This window comes from Balaenoptera physalus (assembly GCF_965194825.1).
Source record: "Balaenoptera physalus genome assembly, chromosome: 19".
Classification (NCBI taxonomy): Eukaryota; Metazoa; Chordata; class Mammalia; order Artiodactyla; family Balaenopteridae; genus Balaenoptera; species Balaenoptera physalus.
This window is the reverse complement of record NC_138900.1, coordinates 12,517,476-12,541,265: the sequence shown is the minus strand read 5'-3', so window position 1 is coordinate 12,541,265 and position 23,790 is coordinate 12,517,476. Positions and strand designations below refer to the sequence as shown.

At 51.6% G+C, this 23,790-nt stretch overlaps 2 protein-coding genes and 1 long non-coding RNA gene across 9 annotated transcripts in view; 2 read left to right on the top strand and 1 right to left on the bottom strand.

Moving 5' to 3' along the window:
* Positions 1-51: 51 nt before the first annotated feature.
* Positions 52-14,688, top strand: CYP2S1 (cytochrome P450 family 2 subfamily S member 1). 4 transcript variants are annotated; one of them, XM_082438764.1, is made up of 9 exons: positions 52-2,190; positions 3,433-3,598; positions 5,463-5,612; positions 6,102-6,262; positions 6,401-6,580; positions 8,881-9,022; positions 10,347-10,534; positions 13,226-13,367; positions 13,532-14,688. In XM_082438764.1, the coding sequence occupies exons 1-9, from the start codon at positions 2,017-2,019 to the stop codon at positions 13,735-13,737; spliced, it is 1,509 nt and encodes a 502-aa protein (XP_082294890.1). In that variant the 5' UTR covers positions 52-2,016; the 3' UTR covers positions 13,738-14,688. The 4 variants fall into 4 exon arrangements, with proteins under 4 accessions (XP_082294890.1, XP_082294891.1, XP_082294889.1 ...); XM_082438765.1 differs by having other exon boundaries at positions 13,461-13,745; XM_082438763.1 differs by lacking the exons at positions 13,226-13,367; positions 13,532-14,688 and adding an exon at positions 11,041-13,216.
* LOC309649177 lies at positions 6,589-23,751 on the bottom strand. Its single transcript, XR_014256971.1, has 3 exons — positions 23,062-23,751; positions 8,941-9,049; positions 6,589-7,508 (listed from the first exon to the last, which is right to left on the bottom strand). It is a non-coding gene; the product is annotated as an uncharacterized lncRNA (long non-coding RNA).
* The window catches only part of AXL (AXL receptor tyrosine kinase), a 30,239-nt gene continuing 28,515 nt past the window's right edge, over positions 22,067-23,790 (top strand). For 2 of the 4 annotated variants that reach the window (XM_082438619.1, XM_082438618.1), the window contains exon 1: positions 22,068-22,625. In XM_082438619.1, the coding sequence (XP_082294745.1) occupies positions 22,562-22,625 (64 nt within the window). In that variant the 5' untranslated portion in view covers positions 22,068-22,561. Of the gene's footprint in view, positions 22,626-23,790 lie in introns of all 4 variants that reach the window. The other 2 variants (XM_082438617.1, XM_082438616.1) reach the window with 2 other exon arrangements.

Below are 23,790 nucleotides of genomic sequence, written 5' to 3'. Positions count from 1 at the left end.
CAATCAATTAATCAATCAATCAATCAATCAATCAATCTTTAAAAAAAAATGTTATTGGTGGAAGCTAGATGGTGAATATATAGGTGTCTTTTGTATGTTTTAAAGTTTTCCTAATAAAATGTTAAATGAGAATGCAAAGCAAACCAAGTAACTTCCTGCTAGAAACCCTTCAGCTGCTTCCCCTTGCACTAGAGATAAAATGCCAAATCTTTTCCACACGTCCCTGCTGACCTCGACAGCATCATCGCCTACATTCAATCTTTGATGCAACAGATATTTATTGAGCATCTACTGTGTGTCAGGCACTGCTCTAGATGCTGGGGCTACAGCATGGATCTGACATTGTAACCATCTTCTGCCTCAACAAGCCCATTCCCCTGGCAGGCCTTTGCACTTCCTGAAATTATCTTAATTTACAAGTTCATTTGCATGGGGACAAGTGCTCTGAGAGGGCAAGGTCCTTCTCTCTATTACAACTAGACCTCAATAACAATTAATTGGAAGAATATTAGCTTTGCATTTATTTAATGCTTGTTATATATGCACCTGGCCCTGTTTTAAGTTATGTACACGTGTACCTATCTTTTTTTTTTTTGGCTGCACGGCTTGTGGGATCTTAATTCCCGGATCAGGGATTGAACCCGGGCCCTCAGCAGTTAGAGCCCGGAGTCCTAACAACTGGACAGCCAAGGAATTCCCACACGTAACTATTTAATTCTGAAATAGATCCCCATTCTTACAGAAGAATTAACAGAGTCACAGAGAAGCTAGGCTGTGAACTCAAGTGGTCTGGCTTCAGACATCACGTTTCTAACCACTTATACTATACTGCTAAGTGAATGAATGATTTAGTCAATCATTCAGACCGGTCTGAATTCAAATCCCAACTGTGCCGCTTTGTTAGCTGTGTGGCCTAAGACTCTCTGAACCTCAGATCCTTTATTGTTTTTTTGTTTGTTAATTAATTAATTAATTGTTATTGAAGTATGGTTGATTTACAATGTCGTGTTAGTTTCAGGTACAGCACAGTGAGTCAGCTATACATACATATATATATTCTTTTTTAAAATTAATTAATTTATTTTTGGCTGCGTTGGGTTTTCGTTGCTGTGCGGGGGCTTTCCTTAGTTGCAGTGAGCAGGAGCTACTCTTCGTTGCGGTGCGTGGGCTTCTCATTGCGGTGGCTTCTCTTGCTGCGGAGCACGGGCTCTAGGCGCGCGGGCTTCAGCAGTTGTGGCACGCGGGCTCAGTAGTTGTGGCTCGTGGGCCCCAGAGCGCAGGCTGGCCCACGGGCTTTGTTGCTCCGTGGCATGTAGGGTCTTCCCACACCAGGGCTCCAACCGTGCCCCCTGCATTGGCAGGCGGATTCTTAATCACTGCACCAGCAGGGAAGTCCCAGATATATATTCCTTTTCAGATTCTTTTCCATTACAGGTTATTACAAGCTATCGAGTATAGTTCCCTGGGCTGTACAGTAAGTCCTTGTGGGTTAGCTACTTTATGTATGGGTCAAGGTCACGTCCCTCCTCCTAGTTCGTGGTGAAGATGTAAAATGCTGGAGGAAATTGGCTTAAAGACCCCACACACGCACGCACACGCGAATGCACACCCGGATAACAGTGAGGAGGGAGGTAGGAGTCGGGGAGGACGGTGTGGGGTCACCGCCAGGCATGGGGTGTGGCCTCCTGGAGGCGGCCAAAGTCTCTGGTTTCCAGGCTCTTCCCGCCTGCCCACGCCCTACCTGTGGCGCAAAGAACTGTCTCCGCCCCCTCGAACCTGGGTGACGAGGGAGACTAGCGTTCGAGAGTGTGTCCCGGACACCTGGCGGCGGCGGTGGTCTGGGAGAAAGAAATCCGGCGGCGGGGAGAGAATCCTGCCGGGAGGCAGGGGGAAAGGCTAGCTGCCCCGCCTCCCTCCGCCAGATTTCTTCGGGGAAGGAGCCGCCCGGCACCCGCCCCCCAACTGGCCCAGCCGCGTGGGGCGTCTGGGAGCTCGAGAAGCAGCCAACCTGCCGAGATGGAGGCGGCGGGCACCTGGGCGCTGCTTCTGGTGCTGCTGCTACTGGTGCTGACGCTGGCGCTGCCTGGGACCCGGACGCGAGGCCACCTGCCCCCCGGGCCCACGCCGCTGCCGCTGCTGGGGAACCTCCTGCAGCTCCGGCCTGGGGCGCTGTACCTGGGGCTCTTACGGGTGAGGGGCCGCGCCGACGCCCTGGCTAGGAGGGGGTGGGAGGGTACCAGGGCCAGGAGAGGGAGGGGACCCCAGGAAGACACACCGCGCAGAGAGGCCCTTAGGTATCCTAGGGGATGCGGATGAAGGGTCCCAGGGCAGAGCTGAGAGAGTTGGGGGAGTCGCGGGGAGAGGGGGTGGGGCACCCGGGCTAGGAGGAGAAGAATCCTGCCCCCTGAATCCTGGAGAGGGCGTGAGAGCTGGAAAGCAGGATCCAGAGGGCCAGGGGTCCCGGGTTAGAGAGACTGGCAGAATCCTGGGAAGGTGGGGGCGGGGGGGGCGGCAGGGAACCAAAGGTGAGAGAGACGAGTCCTCAAGCAGAAGAGAGACTGATGGTGTGATGGTGGTGGCTTGACCCAGAGGGAGAGGTAGTGGGGAGATACACGTGAGCATCCTGAGGAGGGGGCAGAGAATAAAGAAGAGAGGGTGTCCCCGGGGGAGTTGGAGGCAGAGGCTGTAGGACTCCAGGAATCCGTCTGCAGAGACCGATGGGGCTGGGGGGCTGGGGGAGGGGGGGATAGGCGGAGCTCAGCTAGGAGGGAGGGAGCTGGAAGTTCCTGGGACAGAGAAAGGAAGGAGAGAGAGAAAGAAGGCTGAGGCAGTCCCCAAACTTTTGGCTTGGGGGCGGGGGGTGGGTAGTGAAAAGAGGCCAGAGGTTCCCCATTCCGGTGTCCTCCAGACATGGCAAGGAGGGGGTAGCGATCTTGGGGAGAGATGGTACCAGTGCTCCGTGGTATCTGCCCCAGAATTTGAGGATTTAGCAGTGATTGAAAGGGGTAGTTAGTCTTTTGGGGGTTTTTTTGGGGGGGGGGTGGGGAGATGAGGGATTATGGGAGGCCACAGCTGCAGCTGCCCATTTTTGCTGCTATAGGTCTGTGCTGTGGGAGCAGCGGTGAGTTCTGGGTTGTCCCAGTGTCAGAAGTTAGGGCTCTGCAGGGGGTAAGGGAATGGGGACCAGAGAGTGTGCTGGGTGAGGGAGTTTGGGGAAGGAGGACTCTTGGGGCGGGGGGGCGGGGTGAAATGCTGGGAGCTTAGTGCAAAACAAGAACTGAATCTTCCAAAGGGACTGCTTCAGTTTGGGGTGAGGCAGGAGGGGGTCCTCTTAGGTGGCTCATCCAGCGACAGGGGCCACGATGGACACTAGACTTTAAAAGGCAGCAGCCTTCCCCACGTCACTCACCCCTTCTCGCTCCCTGCTCCCAGCTGAGTAAGAAGTACGGACCAGTGTTCACCGTGTACCTGGGACCCTGGCGGCGCGTGGTGGTCCTGGTTGGGCGCGAGGCTGTGCAGGAGGCCCTGGTAGGTCAGGCCGAGGCGTTCAGCGGACGGGGTTTGGTGGCAACACTGAACGGAACCTTTGATGGCCATGGTGAGTCAAAAGGGGAGCTGGAGGCTGCTGGGTCCTTCACTCAGAGCCTGCCACCACTTACTGGTATGTGACCTTCCATGCGGTTCAGTGTCTCTGGGCCTCTGTTTTCTCATCTAAAATGGGATGATAGCAGCGCCTATTGCATAGGATTGTACTGAGGATGGCACGAAGTAAGCACTCATTAGTTACCTGGTGGTAGTAGTGTTATTAATGTTCCAGGCGAAGCCCCAGGACTGGGAGGAAGAGGGAGAGCATTTGAGGCGCTGGGAATTAATGGGCAAACACTCAAAATGTACAGACTATTCTGTGTTAAGACTGAAAGCTGGAGGCCGGTGCTGGGCGCTCCAGGGAACACAGCCTTGAATAAACAGCCTCAATCCTGCTCCCAGAGCGCATGGGCCAGGAAGAAACAGACCTGTCACCAGACAGTCCAGAGAGGAATTGGAGGAGGCGCCTGGCCCAGCCTGTCGGGTGGAGGCTGTCCAGGACGTCTTCCTAAAAGACGGGATGTCTGAGATGAGACTCATAGGATGAGTGGGAAGGGTGTTCCAGGCAGAGAGATCAGTACGTACAAAAGCATGGAGGTGAGGGAAGAAGCATTCACTCATCAACTGACAAATTTGCATTACACCTGGCTTGGTACTGGGGACACAGAAGTGACAGATGTGGTGACATGTCTTACTGTGGGAGATGTGGGCTTTGCAATAAGACAATGGAGGGAGAGACTAGATTTCTAAAATGAGAGGTACAGCCTTAAGAGCAGAACACAGGGGGCCTTTACTGGCCGGGGGAGCAGAGGGATTTGGAGGGGAGAATGGGAGGAATCAGAGAAGGCTTCCTAGCGGAGGTGACATTTGAACCGAGACCTGAAGGCTGAGTGGAGTTAGTTCAGTGAGGATGAAGAGGTGAGTGATCCAGGCAGAGGGAACAGCCGGGGCAAAGGCCTAGAGGGGGCATCCTGGCACCTTTGAGGAAGTGAGAAAAGGCCAGCGCAACTGAATTAGTAGCAAAGCTGGAGAAGTCTTCGGAGCCTGATCATGCAGGGGTCGAGTCAAGCCAGAGTTTGGACTTTGGGTGTTTCTGGGAAAGGGTAGAGTCAGAGTTAGAAAGATCCTCTGGTTGCTGTGTGGGAGCCCAGCGAGGGGACTGGGCTGGACCAGGGCTGGGGCTGTTGAGTGGGGAGGGGAGGTGGTTGGGAGAGGAATGCAGGGCTCTAGCCAGGAGATGGGATGGTCGGCGGCTGAGATAAGGAAGAGAGATGCTGAGGCCAGTTTGGGACACAGTGGAGGGATGGGTGGGCAGGGGACATCCAGGAGGAGGCATCCAGAAGGCCGCTATAGACTGGCATTCTACAAGTGGAAATAGCTCAGACCAGGGAAGGGACTGTCCAGGCCTCTTGGATAAGGAGGAAAACAGTGCAATTCCATCCTCCTCCCTCCATTTTCAACCTCCCAAATGGCATGGGGCATGGGACCCAATAATACTCCATAAATGTTGGGATGGATGGATGGCTGGATGGATAGAAGGGTGGGAGGGAGGGAGAAAGAGGAAAGAGGAAGGAATGATAAATGGATGGGTGGGTGAATAGAGGAATAAAAAGATGGATAGCCAGAAGGAAGGAAGAAATCTTCACTCACGCTGGTGAATCACAGAACACAAGGAGCCTGGATAATCCCAGTTACCACCTCCTCAGGAGAAGGTCACCCTCAGATGCAAGGTTAGGCAATTATTGAGCACCTCGTGAGTTCTCCTCCTTGGGCTAGGCTCATATGGACTCAGGACAGGGCACCTCACTGGGAGGAAGGGAGGAATCCTGGGGAAGTGGGGAAGGCTGGTCCCTCCTTGAGTCTAGCCTTCTGTGCAGGGGTTTTATTCTCTAATGGGGAGCGATGGAGGCAGCTGAGGAAGTTCACCACGCTGGCCCTGCGGGACTTGGGCATGGGGAAACGAGAAGGAGAGGAGCTGATCCAGGCGGAGGCCCGGTGTCTGGTGGAGGCGCTCCGGAGGACCAGAGGTCAGCAGGGCGCCCGAGTGTGGTAGGGCCTTCCCTCGCGGACTGGGCTGGGGACTCTAGTCACTCAACCCTCCCCTCCTCCACCTCTGCCTCTGTCCTGCTGTCTCCCTGAGGGTCTCTGTGTCCCTCGTACTGTCACGTCACTTCTCTGCCTCTTCTCTTTTTTATTCACTGTGCAGCATGTGGGATCTTAGTTCCCCCACCAGGGATCAAACCCGCGCCCCCTGCATTGGAAGTGCGGAGTCTTAACCACTGGACCGCCAGGGAAGTCCCTATTTTTCTGTTTTTCTCTCCTGTAAGTCTGCCTCTGTCTCTCTCCGTGTCTAACTCTCTCTTTCCCTGTCTGTCTGTCTCTGTCTCACTCTCTGTGCCTGTCTCTTTCCGGTTGGGTCTGGCCCCCACTCCACCTTCGTGGACCGGCTCCGCCCTACATCAGCGCCCCTCTGCCCGTCTCCATCACAACCCCCCTCCCTGTCCCCTCCTCCGCAGGATCGCCTTTTGAGCCCTCACTGCTGCTGGCCCAGGCCACCTCCAACATTATCTGCTCCCTCGTCTTCCGCCTCCGCTTCCCCTATGACAATGAGGAGTTCAAGGCCATGGTCCGGGCGGCTGGTGGCATTGTCGTGGGGGTCAGCTCCCCGTGGGCCCAGGTAAGGGGGTGGGACCCCTCTCTCCCCAAAGGCTCCTGCCCACCTCTTTCAGGTAACCCCAGAGCGCCCTGCCCACCCTCCCCTCTGCCCTGGTGCAGGGCCAGGCCCCCATGAAAACGGCTGCCTGTCCCCCCGCAGACCTACGAGATGTTCTCCCGGCTCCTGCAGCACCTCCCGGGCCCCTACACACAGCTCTTTGGCCAAGTGCGCACGGTGGCTGCCTTCGCCGTCCAGCAGATACAACGGCACCAGAGGAGCCTGGACACCTCAGGCCCCGCACGCGACCTTGTGGATGCCTTTTTGCTGAAGATGGCAAAGGTGGGGGAAGCTTAGGGTTGGGGGGCCTCCGGGCCAGCCCCTACGCCCGGGTATAGCTGGGACACTCTGTCACCCTCCTTCTTTCTCTCTGCACGTCGCTCTGTGAAAGTGTGTCTGAGTCACTTGCATCTCTCCTCTTTCTCCTCCTTCCAACCTCAGCCCCCTACCCAGGCCTCATGCCCAGTGACCTGCCGCCGGCAATCCCCACCATGACTTCCCCCAACCCACACAGGAAAGTTCCTATGAATTACAATCGTTTACTTAGGAAACCTTGCAATGTCTAATTAGACTAATAAAGTCCTCTTTATTAATTATGTGAGAACAATTATCATATGATAAAATTAGAATTAAGATGACCCCTGTGGAAATAACTAGTTTTGAATTGTACATACTTTGCAATTATGGGAGATATTCAGGGCTACATCCTTTGAATAAATGCAGCCGCCCTGTTCATGGAGAGAGAGATTTTTTTCTTAACTCTGTGGTCCTTTTTTTGGGGCGGGGGCTACCATGTGGCTTGTGGGATCTTAGTTCCCCACCAGAGATTGAACCTGGGCCCTCGGCAGTGAAAGCACGGAGACCTACCACTGGACAGCCAGAGAATTCCCGAATTTTTTTTTTTATAAATTTATTTATTTTTATTTATTTATTTTTGGCTGTGTTGGGTCTTTGTTGCTGTGAGCAGGCTTTCTCTAGTTGCGGCAAGTGGAGGCTACTCTTCGTTGCGGTGCTTGGGCTTCTCATTGGGGTGACTTCTCTTGTTGCGGAGCACGGGCTCTAGGCGCATGGGCTTCATTAGTTGTGGCACACGGGCTCAGTAGTTGTGGCTTGCGGGCTGTAGAGCGCAGGCTCAGTAGTTGTGGCGCATGGGCTTAGTTGCTCCGCGGCACGTGGGATCTTCCCGGACCAGGGCTCGAACCCGTGTCCCCTGCGTTGGCAGGCGGATTCTTAACCACTGTGCCACCAGGGAAGTCCCCTGAATTTTTTTAATTTTTATTTTTTTACTGAAGTATAGTTGATTTATAATGTTTCAAGTATACCGCAGAGTGATTCGGTTTTATATATATATATATATATATATATATATATATATATATGAAACTGAATCATATATATATTCTTTTTCAGATTCTTTTCCATTATAGTCATTGTAAGACATTAAATATAGTTCCCTGTGCTGTACAGTAGGTCCTTGTTGTTTATCTATTTTATATATAGTAGTGTGTATCTGTTAATCTCAAATATAATTAAATCTTTTTAATTTAAGAAATGAAAGGGAATGGGAATTCCCTGGCGGTCCAGTGGTTAGGACTCCGTGCTTCCACTGCAGGAGGCCCGGGTTCGATCTCTGGTCAGGAAACTAGGATCCCACAAACCATGTGGCATGACCAAAAAAAAATTTTTTTTAATTTAATTATAGTAAAATACACATAACATAAAACTTACCAACTTAGCCATTTTCAAGTGTGCAGTTCAGTGGTGTTAGATATTCACACGACCACCATCCATCTCCAGAACACTTTCAACTTGCAAAACTGAAATTCTATGCCCATTAAACGACAGATCCCCATCCTTCCCTCCCCCAGCCCTCAGCCCCCACCCTCCTACTTCCTTACTCTATGAATTTGCCTACTCTAGGGACCTCGTATAAGTGGGATCACACAGTATTTGTCCTTTTGTGGCTTATCTCACTTAGCATAATGTTGTCAGGTTTCATTCACATTGTAGCGTGTGACAAGATTTCCTTCCTTTTTAAGGCTGAATCGTATTCCATTGTGTGGATATAGCACATTTTCTTTATCCATTCATCTATCAGTGGACACTTGGAGTTGCTTTCACCTTTTGGCTATTATGAATAATGCTGCTATGAACATAGGTATACAAATGTTCTTCAAGATCCTGCTTTCTACTCTTCTGGATAAATCCCCAGAAGTGGAACTGCTGGATCACATGGTAAATCTATTTTACTTTTTTGAGGAACCGCTGCACCATTTGCCGTAACGGCTGCACCCTTTTATATACCCCCTTGGCGACAGGGGTTCCAGTTTCTCCACGTCTCCACCAACACTTGTCATTTTCTGTTTGTTTGTTTGTTTTATAGTGGCCACTCTCTTTCATTTTTAAAACATTTCACCCCGAGAGAACTAATATCAAGAGCCCACTTCCCAACTTTCCCACACATGTATTTAAACTCCCTGACAAAGTTATAACTTGCTGTGCTACACCCCAAACCTGGCTGTGCTGGGTCTCTACTCCCCGCAGCCTGTGTTCTCTGAGCCCCTCTGCCTGGTTTCCCCCAGGAGAAGCAAGACCCAAACACAGAATTCACTGACAAGAACTTGCTGATGACGGTCATTTACCTGTTGTTCGCCGGGACGGTGACAGTCAGCACCACGATACGCTACACGCTCCTGCTCCTGCTGAAATATCCTCAGGTCCAAGGTAGGCAGCTTCTCCACCAGCCAGGCCCTGGGAACAGGAGGGAGGGCTCGAGACGAAGAATGTTTAGGGGAGTGGACAGCCTGAGCCAGAGCCTGGAGGCGAGAATGAGCTGGCATCTGGGGCGTCTGAAGAGCAAGAAGTCTGCCGACTGCCGGCTGCAGTGAGAGGTCTAGCAAAATGCGAAATGAGGCAGGAGGCGTCTCCGGCCTTGCTGCCTTGGTGCTACATTGTGCACCTAATCCTGAGCCATGGGGAGCCATGGAAGGTCATTGAGCAGGGGAGGGCAGGGACAAATGAGCATTTTAGAAAAATCCTTTGGTCTGTCATGAAGAGGTAGGTTGTAGGGTCTGAAAGAGGATGCCAGGAGCCCAAGGCAGAGGACAAGGTAGGGACCTAGGCCGGAGAGAACAAACAGGGCTGGGCCAAGCTGTGGGGAGGAGAGAGGGGTCCAAGTAGGCAGGTGGTGGGGAATGACAAGGGAGGGAGGCATCCAGGGACAGGCCCAGGGCTCTGGCCAGGGGACCGGGGGACCATGAGGCCACCCTGAGATGGGGACAGAAGGGATAAGGGGCTATTTCAGGGGAGATGCTGAAGCCATTTGGGGACAATTTGAGTGTGAGGGACCTGGAGCCACCAGGGAGAGGCACCCAGAAGGCCACGAGACACCTGGATCAGGACTGGAGATAAGAAACAAATTGGGGTTATCAGGGCACAGGCAAGACCTGAAGCTGTGTTGGTGAGGGAGGGTAAGTGGGTGAGGCAGGGCTGGGAATGTGCCCCAAGGAACTCCAGCATTTCAGGGTCACGCAACTGCATCCAGTGCTGTCGAGCCAGTGGGGTGGGCTGAACTGGAAGATGGGACCTGGGTGCCTTGGTGGAATCAACGAGTCAGCTGCGATTTCAGCTCACTAGGCCTCAGTGTCCTTATCTGGGAAATGGGGCTAGATTATGGTCCCCCACCTCACAGGACTGCTGTGGGAGTTGAAAGAGGAGAGATGTGATGCCCACCACACGGGGTGTGGGGGACCCGGGCTGCAGAGGGCTGGAGGACTCTTCCTCCCTGCCCGCCAGCCTCACCCCTAACCACAGCTGCTCAGGAAGATGGAGCGTCCGGGAACTCCCTGGAGGTCCAGTGGCTGGGACTCCGCACTTTCACTGCCGAGGGCCCGGGTTCAATCCCTGCTTGGGGAACTAAGATCCGTGTGGCACGGCCAAATAAATAAATAAATAAACCTTTAACAATAAAGAAGATGGGGCGTCCGAGGGAAGGATCGCAGGGCTCCGCCCCACCTCTGACCTCCAACTCTCCTCTTCTTGGGTGCAGAGCGTGTGCAGGAGGAGCTGACCCGGGAGCTGGGGCCCGGCCAGGCGCCAAGCCTGTGGGACCGAGCCCGCCTCCCCTACACGGACGCGGTTCTGCATGAGGCGCAGCGGCTGCTGGCGCTGGTACCCATGGGACTGCCCCGAGCCCTCGTCAAGACCACCCGCTTCCGGGGGTACACCCTGCCCCAGGTGGGTGCGCGGGTCAGCCAGGCCCAGCGGCTGTCTCTGTCCCGGGCCTGAGGGCCTGAGTCTGTTGCCATCTTTGTCTCTTCTTCTGGATCTTGGTTAGTTTGTCTCTCTCTCTGCATCTTCTTCCTCTTTCTCTCTCCTCTCTGGCTGACATCTTCCTCTCTTTCTCTGTGTCCCTGTCTCTGCATCTCTCTTTGTTTCTTTCTGTGTACATTTTTCTTGCCTTTTGACTCTGTCTCTGCGCCTCGGTTTCCCCCATGTGTCCAATGGATCCTAATTCTACCTCCTTCCAATCGTGGTGGGGACAATCAGATAACGTGACAGGCAATTTGAGAACTGAGGGCCGACGGAGGCCCTCACCCTCCACCCGGCTGCAAACACAATCAGGCTCTCCCTCCTTCCCTACACACACACACACACACACACACACACACACACACACACACACACTCTCTCTCTCTCTCTCTCTCTCTCTCTCACACTCAGTTCCTGCCCCTTCATTCCAGAGCAACTCAGAAGCAGCACCACCAGGGGGCGACCTCTCCCTGGAAACCGAAGGTGCCTTCCGGGCAAGCTGCTCCCTCCTTGAGCTTCATTGTAAAATCCAGTTCATAGAAGTTGGAATCCAGTCCTGCTGTTTTCTAGCTGAGACCTTGGGCAAATCACTTCACCCTGTGAACCTCCATCTACTCCGTTTTTTTTTTTTTTCTTTTAAAGTAATTAATTTATTTATATATTTTTGGCCGCGTTGGGTCTCCGTTGCGCGCAGGTTTTCTCTAGTTGCAGCGAGCAGGGGCTACTCTTTGTTGCGGTGCGCGGGCTTCTCACTGCGGTGGCTTCTCACTGCGGTGGCTTCTCTTGTTGCGGAGCCCGGGCTTTAGGCGCGCGGGCTTCAGTAGTTGTGGCACACAGGCTCAGTAGTTGTGGTGCACGGGCTTAGTTGCTCCGCGGCATGTGGGATCTTCCCGGACCAGGGCTCGAACCGATGTCCCCTGCATTGGCAGGTGGATTCTTAACCACTGTGCCACCGTAGAAGTCCCTCCTCTTCTAAACTGGGAATAATAATAGTATCATCTTGGGATTGTAAGGAATCTGAAATGATGCTTGTAAAACACCGAATGAACTCTGTGCAGGGGGTGGGGCTCCTATGTACACCACAGCAGCGACTATTGCTAAAGCAATGACTCTTGCAACTACAGCAACTACTGATAATGATAATAGCAATAACAGGCATCTGTGATTGAGGATCTGCTCTGTGCCAGGTACTATTCTAAATGCTTTACATGTATTACCTTATTTAATCTTCAGAGCAACACTACATCATTATCACACCCATTTTATAAATGAGGAAACTGAGGCCTTGAAAGGTTAGAAGACTTGGCAAGCTCTCCCAGCCTACAAGTGGTAGGGGCAGGATTTGAACCCAGAGCCTATGCTTTAACCACTGCTATCTGCCTCTCTCTTATTTTAACAACATTAGCGTGGCCTTTTCCTGAAGCCTCACTCACCCTCCCAATTCAGAGCCCCATTAGCCAGAGTCCCTAACAAAGGAGATCCCTTGCCCTCTCCTCGTACTCCCTACCTTCCTTCAACCTCCACCACAGTCCTGGGAACATGGGGACTCTGATCTCAGCGGAAGGGGCTGCCCCTCTCCCCGAACCTGGGTGGGGGAAGCCTTCATGGGCAGCCCCCATCCACCCACCCTTCACCTCCAGAAGATCATAGTGGCAGAAAGCTGGGCTCTTAGCCAAGTGCCTTAGGACAGCCACAGCTGAATCACAACGTAGCCCCAAAGTTTAAAAACAAATGTAAAAATAACAAGCTCTGCCATGTCCAAATGTTGCTTTGGGCAAGTTGCTTAAATTCTCTGGGCCTCTGTTTTCCCAGTTTTTGTTTGTTTGTTTGTTTTGGCTGCACCACGCGACTTGCAGAATCTTAGTTCCCTGACCAGGGATCGAACCCGTGCCCCCTGTAGTGGGAGCACGGAGTCTTAACCACTGGACCACCAGGGAAGTCCTCCATCTTTTTTTTTTTTTTTTTTTTTAATATTCCACACTGTTGCATCAGTGTTAGCCCTATCCTTTAATCCATTTTTACTCTACAGTGTTACAGACCTGACTGTTCTTAGCACCCTGTTTAACCAGTGGACCGTTATCTTCCCCACCCTATAAGCAGCCTCTAAGACATTATCTTTCATTGGTTTGTTTTTTTTTTAATATTTTATTTATTTATTTATTTGGTTGTGCCGGGTCTTAGTTGCGGCAAGAGGGCGCCTTAGTTGTGGCATGCGAACTCTCAGTTGTGGCATGCATGTGGGATCTAGTTCCCTGGCCAGGGATCGAACCTGGGTCCCCTGCATTGGGAGCGCAGAGTCTTAGCCACTGGACCACCAGTGAAGTCCCTCCCCCATCTTTAAAATGGGATCATATTACTAAATGTTCCCTAGACTTGTTAAAAAGATTTAGTGAGTTTGTGTGTGTAAGTATAATACATGTATCTATTACATATGAGGCAATACATATATAATGCTTAATAAAGTGCCTGACACATAATAAGCACTCGATAAACATTGATGCCGCTGTGTTTTGTGAACCGGTTTCCCCAACACACCAGACTCTTGTGCTCTGCCCTCGAGGACTGAAGGCCTGGGGGGTGAGGGATGTTTGTAGTTTTGTTATGATCTCCCCTCAGGGCACGGAGGTCTTCCCCCTCCTTGGCTCCATCCTGCATGACCCCGAGGTCTTCAAACAGCCTGAGGAGTTCAACCCAGGACGATTCCTGGATGCAGACGGAAAGTTCAAAAAGCACGAGGCCTTCCTGCCCTTCTCCTTAGGTATCTGCTGGGTCCGCCCCTGTCCACCCACTGGTCCTCCCACAGGCCTGGGTGTGAGGACGGCTGGCCCAGCGCCATCTGTCTCCCCTCCAGGTAAGCGTGTCTGCCTCGGGGAGGGCCTGGCTCGGACCGAGCTCTTTCTCCTGTTCACCGCCATCCTACAGGCCTTCTCGCTGGGGAACCCATGCCCACCGGGTGCCCTGAGCCTCCAGCCAGCCGTCAGTGGCCTTTTCAACATCCCTCAAGCCTTCCAGCTGCAATTCCAGCCCCGCTGACCTCCACCCCACCCCACTGTGTGGACCGGATGAAGAAGGGAAACTTGGGAGGTGGTAGCCTTGGCGGTTGCCATGGACATGGCTGTGTCTCCTGAGCCACACGTCTACACCACAGGCAGCCACATTCACACACCTGTAGCTGTTTCCTAGAGTCGGTCACACATATATTCAGCCTACACATCCACAGGGTCATCAGCCCACGCAACCACACACCCAGACACACCCACGAGGGCCACAAGGCAACTCGGCCACGCAGCTTTCTACTGACATAAATTTAGTCCATCTGGAATCACAACCACATGCCCGGATAACCCACCAACTCATACACAGCACAGCTCCCCTGGACCCACAACCCACGCGTGGGGATTCAGCTGCCGCCTTCACAAGCCACGGAAACAGCCACAGTGTTTGCAGCCCACGTGCCTTCTTAACTCATCAAACTTACCAGGGCCACCATCTCTGGAAGCCTAGAGCACATGCCCCACGCCAGCTCATGTCACCACACAGAGACCATCTCTGTCCTCAGCCCTCGAGTGACCGTACTGCTATCCAGGCCTAAGACTGTCGACATCCACATGCCCCCAACCACTGAACCACACAGCCAGCCCATGTGGGACACCCGCCCACCTCCGGGGTATCTTCCCGCTAAGATATATGACTCCCACGGAGGCCCAGCCCTGGCCTCCTCCTCACCTTCAGCCCTCAAGGGCACCCCTTTCCAGGCAGCCTGATCCCCCAAATGCTCCTAAATACAGACACACCCCAGTGTGCAATTGTGCACAAGCCTGGGGACAAAGTAAACTTGGACATACGTGGAAACTCAGATCAGGGGAACACACACACACACACACACACACACACTCCAGCTTATATAACCATGTTGAACACCTCCCCTGCTCCCCCCACCCGCCTCCAGTTAGACCCAGTGGATGGAGCCAGATTCCAACTCCCCGTTTCAGGGAAGAGGCCAGGTCTGACGTCCTTGTGCCTCGAAGGTCCCCATTTTGCAATAAAAGTTTGTCTCTGGCCCAGGGCAGGGCCTAGTATGTGTGTGACAGTGTCCATCATTGTGAGTAAGGAGCGGGGATGGGGGGGTCCACCCCTCCCTGGAGGCTAGGCGGGAACCGAAAAACATGGCCCCCGCCTACCCTGGCTGTTGACATCAGTAGCAGATGTGGAGGTGGTGGAGGGCGGTGGGGAGGGAGCTGTCCTGGGCCTCGCTTCCGGTGAGGCTGATGTTGGGGGGTGGGCAGAACTGCAGGCCTAGGGCAGGGGGTGGGAGGCGTGCGGGTAGGGGAGTTGGGGGGCCTCAGTTAGGGAAAAACCGAAGGTGACCGCTTCCCACCCTGGGCACCCTCCCAAACTGAAAGCAGACGCCGAAACACAAACCCTACCCTCACTCTGGCCTCTCCTGCCACCCTTTCCCTCCTCCCTTCTCTTCACTAGAGAGCCAGAAGCATCTTTTTCTTTGTCAATTATCTAATAAGGAAGTTTTCAAACATACAACAGTAGAGAGAATAGTACAATGAACCCGTGGGCCCATGACCGGGCCTCATTCGATAATCATCAACTTTCAGCTATTTTTATTTCATCTATCACTCTCTTACAGTGATTTTAAAGCAAATCGCAGAAAATAATTGAATACACATTTCTAATAGTAAAGGACATTTTTCCCCCCAACATTCTATTATGACAATTTTCAAACATGCAGCAAAGTTGAGGGGATTATACGGGGATACCCATGGGCTACCGCCTAGGCTCTCCCACTTCGGTTGCCATGCTGCATTAGCACATTTCTTTCCACCTGCCCAGCCAGCTCATATTTTTAGGCATTTCAGAAAAAATTGCAGGGAATTCCCTGGTGGTCCAGTGGTTAGGACTCCGCACTTCCACTGTGGAGGCGCAGGTTCGATCTCTGATCGGGGAACTAAGATCCCGCGTGCCATGCCGCATGGCCGAAAACAAACAAAAAAAATAAATTGCAGACATCGACCTCTGAATGCTTCAGCAATGCATAGATCGGTAGCTAAAGTTTCCTTTTTTTTTTTTTTTTAATTTTCCATGATGTTATCACTTTATTTTTTGGCTTAAATTCTACAGAGGTAGCACAAAACTGATATGATGGAAAATAGAAAGATGCGATGGGGATCAGATCCTAACTTTGCCACTTTCTAGTTGATGACATCTTCACTGAGGATTTAGCATCTAAAAGATTTGCCAAATTTAAAAGAAGAGATGTGAAAAATTCTGGAACTTAATAGGAACGAAATACATGCTAAGTCCTTGGATTTATTATTACTACTTTTTATGTCAGTGTGATATGAAAAGGAATGAATGAGGTTTGAGGTTTCCTCCTTTTAAATTAAGGCAATGACTTGCTTTCCTTTGCACTCAGAATTCACATTCAGGGAACTTTGGGATCAGAAATACCAGCAAATTCATTTATTTGAGGAAGGATGGACCTTGCACTGCATCAATATGAAAGTTGACATGAATTAGGATGATTCCAGTAGCAAGCAAAAGAAAAACATAAACTCAAAATGTCTTAAACAATAATAATTGGACCCCAAAGTAAAAGTATTTACAATCAGTGTGGTGTTCAGTTTTTTTTTGGGGGGGGGGTGGGTAAAATATATGTAACATAATATTTATCATTTTCACCACTTGTAAGTGTACGATTCAGTGGCATTAAATATATTCGCAATGTATAACCATCACACTATCTATACCCAAAACTTTCATTATGCCCAACAAAGACTCCTAACTTATTAAGAAAATAACTCCCACTCTTTTTTTTTTTTTTTTTTTGGCCACACGGCTTGCAGGATCTTAGTTCCCTGACTGAACCCAGGCCCACAGCAGTGAAAGTGTGGAGTCCTAACCACTGGACCACCAGGGGATTCCCTTAAATCCACTTTTTAAGAGTCACAACCAAGATACCCATTTTCACACCTATCACAATTAGCAATTTTGCTGTGTTAGTGTTCACGTTTCCCTGATGGTTGCAGAAATGTACTTCATAGGCGTGTTTGTTCAAATCAACATCCAAAGGCTCATCATGCAGTGCCTTCAGTTGGATGCTTAGGTCTTCTAAAGCTGTAACCATTCCCCAACCTTTTGTATGCCACTTATTTTTTTAATTTTTATTGAAATATAGTTGATTTACAATGTTGTGTTAGTTTCAGATGTACAGCACAGGGATTCAATTATACATATACATAAATATATATAATTCTTTTTTTTATATTCTCTTCCATTATAGGTTATTACAAGATATTGAGTAGTTCCCTGTGCTGTACAGTAGGTCCTTGCTGGTTATCTATTTTATATATAGTAGGGTGTATATTTTAAGCCCAAACTGCTAATTTATCCCTCCCCGCCTTTCCCCTTTGGTAATGTCACTAATTTCTTAAAGAAACTGGGTCGGGCTTCCCTGGTGGCGCAGTGGTTGAGAATCTGCCTGCCAATGCAGGGGACACGGGTTCGAGCCCTGGTCTGGGAAGATCCCACATGCCACGGAGCGACTAAGCCCGTGAGCCACAATTGCTGAGCCTGCGCGTCTGGAGCCTGCGCTCCGCAACGGGAGAGGCCACGATAGTGAGAGGCCTGCGCACCGCGATGAAGAGTGGCCCCCACTTGCCGCAACTAGAGGAAGCCCTCACACAGAAACGAAGACCCAACACAGCCATAAATAAATAAATAAATAAATAAAATTTAAAAAAAAAAGAAACTGGGTCATTTGCCCTGTGCCATTTTTCACATCCCAGATTTGGCTGATGGCATCTTTGGGGTGCTACTCAAGATGGCTTTCCATTGCCAGGAATTCTCTGTAAACTGGGAGTTAGATCAGATTTGGGCTCATTCTGGCCCAAGAGCTCCTCACTGGGTGGGCTGGGCCCCTTCCAGGCACATCACATCTCAATAATAAATGATCCCATATCGTGTGTCCAGGTCCTGATCCCTCTGTTAGAAAGTTTCCCATCAACTTTTCACTTACTGGCCTTTAAAACCAAATCAAATCAGGTCTCTCCCCTGCTCTGCCCCCCAGTGGGGAACCCTTGTGCACCGTTGGTGGGAATGTAAATTGGTGCAGCCACTATGAAAAACAATATGGAGGTTCCTCAAAAAATTAAAAATAGAATTGTCATAGGATCCAGCAGTCCCACTTCTTGGTATATATCCAAAGGAAACAAAATCAGTATCCCAAAAGAGATATCTGCACCCCTGTGTCCATGGCAGCATTATTCACGATAGCCAAGATACAGAAGCAATCTAAGTGTCAGCAGATGAGTGGATAAAGAAAATGTGACAGGCTTCCCTGCTGGTACAGTGGTTAGGAATCCGCCTGCCAATGCAGGTGACATAGGTTCGAGCCCTGGTCCAGGAAGATCCCACATGCCACGGAGCAGCTAAGCCCCTGCGCCACAACTACTGAGCCTGCGCTCTAGAGCCCACGAGCCTCAGCTACTGAAGCCCACGTGCCTAGAGCCCATGTTCCACCCAACAAGAGAAGCCACCGCAATGAGAAGCCTGCGCACCACAACAGAGAGTAGCCCCCGCTCGCTGCAACTAGAGAAAGCCTGCGCGCAGCAACGAAGACCCAACGCAGCCAAAATTAAAAAAAAAAAAAAAAATTTAAAACAAGAAAATGTGATATAACAGAATATTATTCAGCCATAAAAAAGAAGGAAATCCTGCCATTTGTGACAAACATGGATGGACCTTGAAGTCATTATGCTAAATGAAATAAATCAGACAGAGAAAGACAAATACAGTATGATCAATCTAAAAAAGCTGAATTCATAGAAACAGAGAGATGTCATGTAGCATGGTGACTATAGTTAATAATACTGTATTATACATTTGAAAGTTGCTAAGAGAGTAGATCTTAAAAGTTTCATAACGAAAAAAAATTGTAACTGCGTAGTGATGGATGTTAGCTAGACTTACTGTGGTGACCATTTCACAACATATACAAATATTGAATCACTGTGTACATCTGAAACTAATATAGTGTTATATGTCAATTGTCTCTCAATAAAAATTAATTAATTACTTAATTAAGTAAAAGAATTGTGGTTGCCAGAGGCTGGGGGTGGGGGAGAAATGGGGAGATGTTGATCAAAGGGTACAGATTTTCAGTTACAAGATGAATAAGTTCTGGTGACCTAATGTACAGCATGGTGACTATAGCTAATACTGTATTGTATACTTGAAATTTACTAAGAGAATAGATCTTAAATGTTCTCACCGTACACACCAAAAAATGGTAACTATGTGAGGTAATGGATGGGTTAATTAACTTTATTGTGGTAATCCCTTTGCAATATATACATGTAGTAAATCACGTTGTACACCTTAAATTTATTTATTTATTTATTTATTTATTTATTTATTTATTTATTTATTTTGGCGCGCCGCATGGCTTGTGGGATCTTAGTTCCCCAATTCCCCAACCAGGGATCGAACCTGGGCCCTCAGCAGTGAAAGGGCCAAGTCCTAACCACTGGACCGCCGGGCAATTCCCCATTAAATTTATACATTTTGGCCAATTATCCCTCGGTAAAGCTGGGTGGGGGGAATAGCCCCTTAGTGCATTCTGTCATATTTAGAATAAAAGCCAAAGCCCTCCTCCCCAGGCCAATGCCCTCCCTGACCTCACCTCCTCCCTGACCCCCCATCCATTCCAGCCGCACAGGTCTTCTCCTTGAAGTTCTCTGCAAGCCTGCCCCCAGGCCTTTGCACTGGCTGTTCCCTCTGCCTGGAATGCCCTTTCCTATATGACTCACTTGCTAATTTACTTCAGATCTTGATCATAACCTCAGAGAGGACTTCCCTGACTACTTTCTCTAAAATGGCACTCCCCCCCTCCCCTTGCTATCCCTTCCCCAGCTTTATTTTTCTTCACTGACCATGTTGCAATCTGATGAATATTTCTCTGCCTGTTTTCCCTCTTCCACTTGGAATAGGAGCTCCATGAGGGCAGTCTTGCTCACTGTGGAGTCCCCGCCTCTGCCACAGGGAACATTTCTATGCACCTGTCCATCTCACCTTTTTTTGTTGTTGTTTTGGCCGCGCCTCACGACTTTCAGGATCTTAGTTCCCCGACCAGGGATCGGAACCTGCACCTTCAGTAGTTCAGCAATGAAAGCATGGAGTCCTAACCACTGGACCGCCAGGGAATTCCCCCATCTCATTTTAAAAATGCATTTGAGGGACCTCCCTGGTGGTCCAGTGGTTTAAAAGACTCCACGCTTCCACTGTAGGACTAGGGTTCCATCCCTGGTGGGGGAAATAAGATCTCACATGCCGCACAGCGGGACCATAATAAAATAAAAAATAAAATTAAAATACTATGTATAAAAAAATAAATAAATAAAATGCATTTGAAAGCCAACTGCAAACACGTATTTGATACTCAGCAAATAGTTCTTGAAAGAACGAACACAGATTCAAGTTGACCACGCACACAGCTGGGTCCACACGTGTCCTAGGTGTGTAGGGCCACCCAACATATTCATACAAGTGGGCAGATCTTTGCACATATTTGCATCCCTCCAAAATGCCACAATAATTAATTGGCCCCTTTATGAAAGATCTTTTACAGGGTGGTGGGGACACAGTGTTACCAAAGATATACCCAGTGCTTACACTCCCAGAGCCCACAGACCATGAGACACACAGTCACACCAATAAATATATTGTGACAACCCAAGACAAAGAAAAGGACAAAGTGTTAGGAGTGAACAACACGGGGACCTAGAGTTGACTGGGAAGGACCAGGCAGTGATGCCAAGGAGAAGGGACAATTGAGATGGGGCTGAGGGGTGTGTAGGAGTTGGGGGCATAGAGCTGCAGGAGGAGGCCCTAAAGCTTGTGAACAAGAGAAAGGAGCCAGATGGACATGAGGGGTCACGAGGCAAGCAGTTTGGGGGTTTATCTTGGAAGGTTTAGGGCAAAGGTGGAAAAGGGTTTGATTTGGGATTGAGAGACATTCTTCTTGTTGTTGACAGGTTAGAGGGAGGGAGAGTGGAGGCCAGGAGACCAGAGAGGAGGCCAGAGCAGGGGTCCAGGTGGGAGAAGATGGGGCTGGACCAGGGTGAGACCATGGGGAGAACAGCAAGGCCAGGCAGGAGAAAGGTTTGTGGAGCTAAATCGAATCCTCCTTGGCACTTGGAAACTTATTGAGGGTGGGGGGTGTCCAAGAGGACCCTGAGGGTCGGCCTTGGGTGGCAGAATAGATGCTGAGGCTGTCACTGAAATGGGACACAAATGACACAGCTCAGGAAAGCTGATGGGGAAGAGCCCTGAGTGCCAGGTTGTGGAGCCGGGAGCTCGCCCTGAGGGCAGTGGGGAGCCGAGGTTAAGCAGGGAGGGGACAGGGTCAGATTTGAGTTTCAGAAACATCCCTCTGCTTATGAATGGGAGATGGGTTGGAGGGAGTAAGAGTGGAGGCAAGGAGGCCTGGGGGGAGGCCAGGGAGGAGGCCAAGGCAGGGTCCTGGTGGGAAAGGATGGGGCTGGACTCCTCGGAGTGAGAAGAGGCAGGTGGGAGAGACATCGGGAGGCTGAAAGGAGAGGGGTTTATAAGGAGCTGTAGGGATACCAATACACAAACAGAACAGCCAAGAGCAGAGAGAGATGGGTGCCCAGCCCCCTCCTACACAGACACTCAGGCTTGCAGAGACCCCCCGCCTCCACCATGTGCAAAACACAGAGTGGGAAGTAATGGACAAGCAGGAGAACCAACACACAAGGATCAGGATACACAATCCACCAGAGGGAGACAGCAATGCAAGTGCACAGAGAGACATACAGATGAGATGCAAAAAATCAAGGGCACCTTGTCAGCTGTCTTCACCACGTGCAAAAAACTGCACGTGTGCACTGTCCCAGGACAGCTTCCCCGTAGCCTACTAAGTGGGTTCTATTGTTATTCCCACCTTACAGATGGACAAACCGAGGCTCAGGGAGGCCAGTCACTTGTAAGGTCACAGGGTTAGTGGTAGAGGCGGGATTCCCACCCAGGTCTTTGGGCACCCCTGTGAGTGCCCATCCACTGATGTCCTGTTTCCGTGCCCACGTGGATCTCTTTTGTATGAGGATCCACGTCTCCCCAAGTCTTCCCCCAGGGATGCCCACGCAGCAGTGTCCTCCCGTTGCTGGTTTCTGAGGTTTCTCCAGGAATGGAGGAGCTCCTGACCTGGCTTGTCTGAGTGTGAGCCGGTGGCATGCCCCTGCGTGTCTCCTCCTGTCCCAGCCTCTGTGTCTGGATGACATCTGTGAGAGTGTGTGTGTGTGTGTGTGTGTGTGTGTCCTTGTCTGAGGAGCTGTGAGTGAGAGGGGGAGTGCCTGGCTGGGCTGGGCTGGGGGTGGAGGCAGGGGAGGGGGGCGTCGCAGAGGGGAGCGGAGTTCTGGAGGAATGTTTACCAGACACGGAGAGAGCCCAGAGGGACAGAGCCCAGAGGGACAGAGCCGGGATAGGGAGACGCACAGCTTCCCTGCCTCGCTGGCCCACGATTAGGGGCGTAGCCACCTGGGGCCCCCTTCCCCCTCCTCAGCCTCCCTCCAGGGCCCCTTTAAGACAGAGCTGGTCCTCTTCTCTCCGCGTTAACCCCTCGAGGTCCAGGTGGCCCCTTGGGCTCCGGCCGGTGGGCGGAGGCAAGGGGGGAGCCAGGGGCGGGGAAAGCTTTGCCCGAAATCTGGGAGGGAGAGAAGGAGGCAGGGGAGCTGGGAAGGCGCCGCTGAGCAGAGCCGGGTGAGGGCGCCCCCCGCCCCGCTGTGCCAGGCGGGCAGTGCCAAATCCGGGGAGCCCGGAGCTGGGGGGAGGGCCGGGCACAACCCGGCCCTGCCCCCTCCCCCGCGGGGTGCTCAGCAACTTCTGAGGAAAGTTTGGCATTGACTGTGTGGTGCCCCGAGGATGGGCAGGGTCCTGCCGGCCTGGTGCTGGGTGCTGTGCTGCTGGGGGTGCGTGGCTCCCAAGGGTGAGTGATGGGGGGGGGGCTGGGGGAGGAGGGAGAGGAGAGGGATGGATGGCAGGTGTTTGAGGGGGGCGAGTCGGTAGTCCTGGTCTGGCTCAGGGAGTTTCCTTGGGACAACAGAGGGGGAGGGTGTACACAGAGACAAACCGAGAGAGGGAAAGGAAAAGGGACTCTTGAGAGAGGAGCAAAAGGACAAGAAACAGAAACTAAGAGGGTCAGAGACGGGAAGAGATGGACACAGACAGACAGACAGACAGGAGAAGTTGAGGGCAAGGGGAGGGGCTGGACTTGAGTTGGGAGCCTTGGGGAGAGGGGCTGAGCTGGGGGCTGCCCGGAAAGGAATCTTCCAGAAAGGACCCCTAAGTCAGGCAGCGGGATGAGGAGGCTCCAGAGCCCTGGGGGAAATCCCTCATCACTGTCACCCCCCACTTCTCCTTACCCCGTGGCTGTTTGTCTGAGCGTTCCACCTCTGGGGCCAGGGGCTCTGCCTCCAATCCTACCATCTCTGTGGGTCTCCATTTCTCTCTCTCTCTCCCGTCTCTGTCTTTATCTCTCCCTGTGCCCTAGGTGTCTCTGTCACTGTCTCTGTCAGTCTGTTTTTGTCTCTTTCTGTCCGTTTCCCTCTGTGTGTCTCTCCGACCACTTTTTCCCCTCTGGGGGTGTCTCTCTCCATCTCTTATCCTCTGTCGCTCCGAGTGTCTGTCCGTCTCTGTCTGCCTGACTTTCTCTGGGATTCCTCTCTCTGACTCTCCTTCCCTGTTTCTCTCTCTCTCCTCTCCTTCCCTGTTTCTCTCTCCTCTCCTTCCCTGTTTTTCTCTCTCTCTCCTCTCCCTCCCATCCCCTTTTCTTCCCCACCGTCCACCAGCCTAAGCTGTCAAGTCTCTAGAGACCCTAAGGGAGGGCAGGCCAGCCAAGCAGTCAGGGCGTGGGAGGCTGCCAGATCCCGGGCCTACTCCCAACGGACGGAGGATGGAGGCCGGACCCCAGTCCCCTGGGAAGGCTCCCATCTTCCCCTCAAAGCCTCCACCCTCCACCCCCCCTGCTGAGGTCACTCTGCAACTATGTGGGCCTAAGGGCCTGGCGGGGTCCTGGCAGTAGGCAGGCCGGCAGGGGTGGAACCGAGGAGTCGGCGGGGAGCAGGGTTTCCTGAGCGAATTCTTCCCCATCT

Excerpts from the sequence above, each read along its gene's own strand:
- CYP2S1 (XM_082438763.1), top strand. The coding sequence starts at position 2,017 with ATGGAGGCGGCGGGCACCTGGGCGCTGCTTCTGGTGCTGCTGCTACTG. Across the intron at positions 3,599-5,462 it reads CGGAACCTTTGATGGCCATG|GGGTTTTATTCTCTAATGGG; the intron begins GTGAGTCAAAAG and ends CCTTCTGTGCAG. Across the intron at positions 10,535-11,040 it reads GGGGGTACACCCTGCCCCAG|AGCAACTCAGAAGCAGCACC; the intron begins GTGGGTGCGCGG and ends CCTTCATTCCAG.